This window comes from Dinoponera quadriceps, unplaced genomic scaffold, assembly GCF_001313825.1.
Source record: "Dinoponera quadriceps isolate SergipeBrazil2010 unplaced genomic scaffold, ASM131382v1 scaffold1692, whole genome shotgun sequence".
Taxonomy (NCBI): domain Eukaryota; kingdom Metazoa; phylum Arthropoda; class Insecta; order Hymenoptera; family Formicidae; genus Dinoponera; species Dinoponera quadriceps.
In genome coordinates this window covers 197,865-206,573 of record NW_014555923.1, presented here as the reverse complement: position 1 = coordinate 206,573, position 8,709 = coordinate 197,865, and the positions used below count along the sequence as shown (strand labels likewise).

The window sequence follows — 8,709 nt, the reverse complement described above, 5'->3', positions numbered from 1 at the left end:
TGGTTTCAATAAATTTTATCGTCTTGAAAGAATAATATATTGTCTTTGACTTTTAATAAGATATAATGTTGCATTGAAAACACGTTTTTCTCTCCGTTCACTTTTCGCGAAGATACAGCCGAAAAAGTATCGAAAAATGAATAAAATCTCAGATCACCGGTATAATCCCTTACAGAAAAGTGTTACTGCCTATGATAAATTGGCCAGTAATAATTTACTGTTGCTCAGTAATTTTATTATTCGTACGAGTAATAAAGTTACTGGACAACAATAATTTATCAATTTGGTCAATTTATTATATATATATATATATATGTGGAATTGAATTTAAAAGATATATAACATTACAATATAATATTACAATAACATTAAATAAGATTATTTTTTCATATTAAGCATGGGTCATATAACCATGTATTAATATTCCAGAAATATTACTTAATATTAAATAATATTACTAGAATATTACGTTTAATATTCTAGGAATATGCCCAGAATATTATTTAATGTTAAATAATATTACGCGCTTATAGTTCGTTGGATCGTTTGCGAGGAAGGTGCGCGCTGGAGAAATGACGAGACACCTCAAGACTTGACACAAAATATATTAAACTTGGAATAGTACACCATGTGTAGCGTTCGGTTAAGTTATGCGACTAAATCGTCCCTCGCGACGTCCTTCAATCTGCGAACTGTCCCTCTCCTCGTCCGGCCCCGGGATGCGATCCTCGCGCTTTGGCAAAGGTCCAGGGAACCGTTGATCTCGGGAGATGGTTGCGCGGCGCGCCACGATATGCTACGATACGATTGCTGATATGTCTGCTACGATATCGTCGTGATATGTCACCACATCGGCGCGTTTGAAACAAGCGACGTGAGAGATTCGTTGATTTCGCGTTGATACACGCGCGCGCGCGCGATCCAGCTTTCTGGTCTCGATCGCGAAGCGATAGTCTTCAGGCTTTCAAAATCGATCGTCCTGTGATATGTACGTATGTTTACGTGTGTGTGTGTGTGTGTGTGACACTTGCATACGGTCAGTGGAAAAAGGCTCGCATGTTTCCTTTCTCTTCTTCAACGCGAGTTTCGCGACGCGTCCTCACCTAACAGGAGAAGCTCTTTTCTTAGTAATTATCGGGACGACTTTTGCTGAATTCTGACGAAGCCGATTGCTAAAATTAACTTAGCAGATGGAGTTGCCGGCATAGAAACCGAAATATAATTTGTTATCGTAAGGAGCAAGAAATTTCTTCTCTTGTCTTGTCTCCACTTTACAGCTTAATTTAAAATTGCCGTTACTCAAACATTAACCGATTTATTTTGCTAACGTAGCTAACAGAATTATTAATTTTTTACTATTTGTTAGATGACAAATTACATAGCTAGACATTTTTGTTGGCAGTTCTTCCGATTATCACTGATTAGTCTAATTGAACTTTGGCGGGTCATCTAACTAACCAACTAGAAGTTGAAGTTTTTCCTATTAGATACCGGATACGTTCTGAGGTTCACTGAGGTTCCAAGTATCGTGACCATTTTTCCACTGACTGCATGCGTATGAATGTACGTATGTATGTATATTTGTTTTTTCGCGCATATGTCTTTCGATTCACTGTACTCTTGCGGTCGAGTTTTTACACGCAGCTCTCGGGACCGGGTATGGAATTGGCGATGATGATCTCCTTCATCAAATTGCGATCGGCTTTGAAGCTAATTGGCTCCCAGGACTTCGCGGAGAACGGGTTCAACTGTGGAAGAAATATTCGGCTCATTTAAATATTGTTAATAATTAATAGTGAGAGAGAGAGAGAGAGAGAGAGAGAGAGCGCTCGCGTGACAATTGAGCGAATAGAAGAATTAAGGATATTTAGACTTCCTAGTTTCAAAGGTTTGCCAGATTAGAATGACGTCAAACAGCGCTTTTACCTTTGCAACCTTCTGAGATGTCAAATCACTTGCTTTACCCATAATTTTTGTAAACAGTATTAATATTTTTCACACAAAAATTTATTTTTCCAGTTAGTAAACGAGGAATTTGAGGTCATGAATAAACAAAAATGAATCTAAATTTCAATTGACACTCAAAACACGTTGGTTCCTGTTATTATCGTTATTATCATCAACGCAACTAGCGCGGATTCGAAGTTATCGTAACAGTCGAGTGAAATGACGTCATAAAAAATATCTTTTATAGAATAACGGTTCCTTTACATAATTCGATCGATAGAATGAATCGTAAAAAATTAAGGTGCATCTAATAATATGGACAGGGCTGTGGCAGTCTAAGTGTTAGAACGGCCGCGGATGCGATACCGCGAGGATCGCCCGGCTGCCTCGAAGGAGTCGATATTATTCATAACACTCTTGAGAAAATTGAGATATCCGGCCGCGAGATCCGGCACTGTAAAGGAGTTACCGAGGCCGAATTGAGTTGGTTTAATTTATAAGTCGATAAAAGCCCAATCTACGATAGATTAAATTTCTGATCTTCCGAATCGCGGAGTTCTCTTGAATTATCGAGCTTCTTCCTATCTGCCGAGAAGGAACTGAAGGACCCGACCCGGGGTTATATTTCACCCTGAATCTTTCCCGGGCTAATTGGAAAATTATTACGTAAAGCGTTTCGTTAGTGAGGAGAAAGTCGGAACGTATCTCCCGATATTAAGTTTCGGTTACACTGACCGCGACAGATTCGAGTGAATTCTATTTGCGACTGCGGCGTTGCGGAATTTAAATTATATCCGATACCGATATATCGGCGTGACACTCGAAGAATGTGACTTACGCAGACCGCAGTAAGTTTCGGCTGCCAACTCGCGATTTACAGTCCCTACCTCAGTACAAGGCTTCTCTCTCTCTCTCTCTCTCTCTCTCTCGTTCTCGCAAGAGGGAAACTTGAAAAAATCTCTCCTAGGGATTACTCACGCTGCATCTGTTCGTCTGCAAACCCTGCTTGTGAATGTCGTAGGGCGCGAATAACGTATCCGGTCTCACCGGCAGGAACAGTTGCGGCTCGCGTTTGATCTTCTCTTGGTCTGAAACATTCACATCAGTCCGTTTTTCACATCGGTCGACGAGCAGCCGGCAGTTTCCGGAACGGCAATTCTCAACGAATTAAAATAAATCTCGTTGCATATGCCGGCGTGTCCGTCATGGACGTTTTTTTGTCCCATTTTAAAGTTTCCACTAGATTATCTCTTTAGGAAAGCATTTAAGAAAAAAATGTTGGACTGTGGCGCAAGATTTTCTTCTCAGACTCTGATAGCGAACGTGTTAATATTTTAGTGGACCGGAACCGGATCGATATTTTCATTCGGTCCGGACTCCTGGTTCAGATGTAATAAAATTTATTAAACTCGAAGAAATCTCTTTCTCAATGTGTAGGGAAACATTAAATCAGGTTGTCCCTGTCATCACCCTTGCCCCGTCAATCGCAACGATTAGTCGCCTGTGAAGTTCGAACGGTGGAATTCTGAAAGGTTTGCGAACCCACCCCCGGTCTCCCCTATCAGCTTTCGTGAGCGTCGACGACCCGGTCGAGTCAGATCGCGTCGGCAAAAAATTATCGCGTTGTTCGATCGTATGTTACGTTTTATTACGTACGTTTTATTACGTACGTACGTTATATGTACGTTACGTTTCGATCGCGACGCTCGGCATTACCTTGCGGCGACTGTATGATATCCGGCTGATTATTGAGCGCGTAATCGGTGACCTGCTTCAACGTGTACTCGACGAAGTACGTGTGGTCGCCGTGGGTCACGTCCAGCATCGAGTTGTTCCGCGAGTCCGGTGGTGTGATTATTGGCTGCTTCATGTACGGCTCGATGTGCACCGGTGACGTGGTGCCGCGGCGGCGATACATCATCAGCATCACCGAGAGAACCGTCACTCCGAAAGCGATCAGGCAGCCGATCAGCAGCAGGATCAGCGGCAGCATGCTGACGCCGGTGTCTGAAAGCGAAACGGCGCGTAAATGTCGCGACAGCGGGCGATACGCGACGGTACTTAATCGTAAAAGTATCCGATCGCCAGACACGTCCTTGTAAAGTCCCCGGCCATGTTATTAGACGCACCTTAATTTTTTACACCCGTTTTATCTGCCACCACGGGAACACCGAGAAAGGTGTGAGACACCCTCTATATATACACAATGAACATTAACGGTAACATAACGTCAGCGTTATAATTCACTCAACGATATAAGTGCGATATAAAATGCGCGTCATATAACAGCTACGTTGTTGAGTGGGAAATTATTAACATTGATATTATGTTACTGTTAATCGATGTTCACTGGGTATATATACATAATTAAAATAATATTAAATGTAATATTTTATATCAAATATAAGTTATATAAATATAAATTAATTGATAAATTTGATAAAATGTTCATAAATATATTGTCATTATTATGACCGTAAAATCGTCATCAGTAGATGATTAATAATTTTTTTTAAGCGATAATCAAGTTTGGATATTGAGTCCGGAAAGTTTAACATTCGGAACGAGACTTTGTTCGGATATGATCTGCTTCTAAGTTTCAACATTTTTTCATTTTTTAAATAATTTACAAACTTTTTATATCTTTTACTCGTTATTTATAAATTTTTATATTTCAGCTTTCAGTTGATCATATAATTCGGCCATTAAATATCCTGCATATATCCTAATAAAAATTAAGCAATCTTGGTCGTGGTTTGTTAAATATTCGGCTGTTGGAACATTTAACGTCGTAAATTTTGCGAACCGTCGCACAATCGGAGAAATTATTGCTTCTACTCGAAATATAATTATTATTGCCCTTACGCATATGGAAATAAAAAATTAACTACGAGAAATTATCGCTGTCGCACATATGCGCGACGCATGTTAAATTTATTGACGTTCTAAGCTGTGACGCTCATTCCATTTACACTAAATTTAATAAAATATATGATGTGAAAATGTACGATAGATAAAATATATGATAGATAAATTAATTGTATGTGAATACACAGATATAAATATTTTTTTTATTTTGTAATTACTTCTGTTAAAGCCCTAATTTATACATGTTTATCTTGTATTAGATAAATATGACAGCTGTTTGCGATACATGAAACATCACCGTTGCAAATGAACATAGTTCTTTCCCTTGGTAGATTGTTGTTGCTATGGATATATCACTGCGAATCGATTATGAAAGAAAATAACGCACGCTCATTTCACGAAATTGTAAATGTAGGTCTCAATAACAAGCAAAATTGGTAATAAATTTTAAAATGTAAATTAAATATCTTTCTATTTTCCCACGGTTTTATCGGGAATGGTTAAAAGGAACTAACATCCAAAATAAATTGATCGGAAATAATTTGCTAATATTGCATGTTTAATTAAAAGAGGATAAATTTCATTCTTTATTTGATCTGTCGATATTCTGTCGACTTTGGGTTTTTACGGATTATTAATTTTGCATAATTTATCTTATTTTCTACGATGAATTTAAGAATACATTTTATAATTCGGGATTTGATCAATACGTTAACAGAAATTTTAGATAGACATTTTAAAATCACACACACACACACACACATATGCGAAGACTAACGTTCCAAGTCATATATTTTTAGAAAAACGTAAAAGCTTCTTATGTTATTAATATACTTTGTGCGACTCTATTATCATTTTATTTTACTATACGCCGCTATATAAATAACTGGGGAATTACGTGGAATTTCCACGCAAATCTATGTCTACATGAAAAGAAAGAAAAACATGAGATATGATGAAAATTTAATTTCAACATCTCTGGAAAAACTTTTCTTATTCGGTTCAGTCTCAAGTAATTTCCGTATGTGTGTGTTTCCTTTAAATACATTTTTCCTCTCTCGTTAAAAATGTATTTTAAACGCGAAATGTTATTATACAATATAGCTTAATTCAATATAACGGAACCCGATATAATATACACTGTATTGTTAATAACGATTCGTGTTCCGCGAGGAAAAAAGTGTGAATATTCGCTGTCCACATAGTTGAAGTTATTTATGATGCGATTTGATTCGATTGAACAGTGATTAGAATCCTCCTAACGTTTTCTAATGAACGTTTTTAAACGAAACTTTGTACAATAAGAGTCGGAAAGAGAAGGAAATACAAATTCATATCGCTGAAATTATATTCGTAACTCGATTCCATTAGAACGAGAAGCGATTAGAATCCTTTTAACGTTTCCTAACAAACATTTCTAAATATAACTTAGAATAGTCGACGTTATGCATGATATACTCTTTCCTACACTGAGAGAAAAAATATCCAAAGAATTAAAAAAAAAAATATTTATTCGATTACCAGTATGTTTCTCCGAGTCGCGCAGCATTATGTCCTCCAATAGCGACACTTCGCTGCGGCCCTTCGCGTTCACGGCGTACGTCACCAGGTAGAAGTGCGTGGCCGGCAGCAGGTCCGCCACGGCGATCCGGAAGATTGGCAGATCGGCCGACACGCTGGACGCGTTCACCCGGAGGTTGCCGGTCAGCACCTCGTAAGCCTCCAGCCGGAACTCCTGGTGAAGTCCACCGTCGTAGCCCGGCACGCACTCCACCTCCAAGATCTCCGCGCTCTGATTCAGCGAGGCCTTGATCGTGCAGTTGTTCAGCGGATTCGGTTTCACTGCACACAGGATACGTTCTCACGTCATGGCAGAGCCTCTTCGCGGTCGTTTTCATTAAGAATCGATAAGTTTCAATCGAAGGGTGGTTCTGTCACGCCAAATGTGCCACTTTCGGGGAATACTCCTGACACTTGCCGACACGTGAAGAAGAGCGGGAAGAGAGATGTATATACATTGACGAGGAAACAAGCAGAATCAATCCGCTCGTTGAAATCAAATCCATTTCTGTAGATATCGTTTGAAATATTGTACTTACATACAAGTCAAATTTTGCATTTCAAACTAATTTAAGTTCGCAAAACAAATTAATTATATTGGCTGCCTGTGCATCACGGTCATAGATTTGCTCGACGAGGTTCCAATTATAACAGCAAATCTTTTTTCTGCGCTGAGAAAAAATTTCTTCAAATTTAATAAAATCCTTCGCATCCAAACAAATTTCGTCATTGACATGCTTTTTTTTATTTCAACGAATCTTTATCTTAAATAAAAAGAAAAACTTGTTTGAAACGTAAAATAATTTTCTTATAAAGAAATTATTTGTTTCGTTTTACATAATTATTGTGACCGAATAATATTCTATTTGGTTAAATGATATATTATTTCAAATAATAGCGTTCTTTCTGTTAAATAATAGAATTTGTTTGAATGAGACGATAAAATTTGTACTCAAACAAATAATACTTCGTATGTGTTGTTTCTATGAAACAAATTTTCGTCAAATAAATAGAAGTGTTAAATCCAAAGGAACCTTTTTCTCTCTGCGAAAAGACATTTTTCCTCATCGCGCGTTAAAGAAGAGATAATAACCGTGGAAAGAATTATTTGAAATATCCTCACCTGCCGGAATGACCTGATAGATACAGGGCGCTTCCTGCTTCCCTATCGCGTTTCTACCCCAGCAGGTCAAAGCGCCGTAATCCCTCTCGGACTCCGGAGTGTAGACGAGCTCGCTCATCGTGCCGTTGTTGCCGTCGAACTTGGCCGGCGCAACCTCGAAATTCTCGCCGCTGTTGTTGAACTCCCAGACGAAGTCGACCTCGCTCGGGTCGGCGTCCACCTCGCAACGCACTTTCACGGACTCCTCCAGCGAAGCTCCGATGATCGTCACTTCCTTCATCTTGCAAACCGGCGCGACTGTCGTGCAGGTATATGCGACGGTAAAAAAGGAAGATAGAAACAAAAAGTTCACAAAACACACACACACACTTATATACATGCGCCTGTCGTCGCGTTATCATCGAAACGATGCTGACGCGAAGACGAAAGGGGCGATCTTGTTTCTGCTATCGATCGGCGGAACTTTGGAAGCGGGATTATACCAAGTTTAAACGTCATTTTATTCACCCTTAATCAGGAGAATTACGCGCTCTCGCCGTAGGGGCTGGGATACAGGGGTTGAAAATAAATTAGCTTCTAAAATGTAATCCCCTCCGTCCCTCATATCCGAGATATTTCGCTCCCCGAACGCAATTAAGCACAGTTGGCATATTGTGTAACGAGCATTTCGGAGTTTATCGGAGGAACGTACGGCGGCCTCGATATGTACGGCCGAGGGTAACTTCCCGCCCCTTGTCGTCGGAAAAGTCAGAGGTCGATATTTTCGCAATAATAATCATAATATCAATTTCACCGCGATTATTATTATTCGAACGTGTCGATAATTTACTTTCATTTTAGATATTATCATTAATTTGCGACGTAAATATTTATATTCCTAAATTGCGCGCGCGCACGTGCGAGCTCGTGTGCATAAATATTTAACCGTTTGCGACGAATGCACACCACACAGGGTGAGTCGTAACGTACGCGACATACGCGGCCCTCTCTTTCGCGCGTTTTGATTTTTCCCGTACTCTTGTCCGCGGGATAACGTGACCTTAATTTAAAATCCAATTAATCGCCGAGCATTCGCTCGTCGAAATTACACGTTCCTCTTTCTACCGAGTTCTTATCGGGGATTAAAACCGGTATAATTTCGGGGTTTAATTCCGGATAAGTTGCGGATGCGCGCGGAAGAAAGAGAGAGAGAGAGAAGATGGGGGGGGGGG

At 39.5% G+C, this 8,709-nt stretch overlaps 1 protein-coding gene across 8 annotated transcripts in view; it reads right to left on the bottom strand.

Moving 5' to 3' along the window:
• Positions 1 to 599: 599 nt before the first annotated feature.
• Positions 600 to 8,709, bottom strand: part of LOC106745877 (nephrin-like) — a 29,256-nt gene continuing 21,146 nt past the window's right edge. For all 8 annotated transcript variants that reach the window (XM_014621857.1, XM_014621858.1, XM_014621859.1 and 5 more), the window contains 5 exons: positions 7,499 to 7,795; positions 6,337 to 6,657; positions 3,664 to 3,954; positions 2,926 to 3,035; positions 600 to 1,748 (listed from right to left, as the gene is read on the bottom strand). In XM_014621857.1, coding sequence (XP_014477343.1) covers positions 1,635 to 1,748; positions 2,926 to 3,035; positions 3,664 to 3,954; positions 6,337 to 6,657; positions 7,499 to 7,795 — 1,133 coding nt within the window. In that variant the 3' untranslated portion in view covers positions 600 to 1,634. The remainder of the gene's footprint in view (positions 1,749 to 2,925; positions 3,036 to 3,663; positions 3,955 to 6,336; positions 6,658 to 7,498; positions 7,796 to 8,709) is intronic.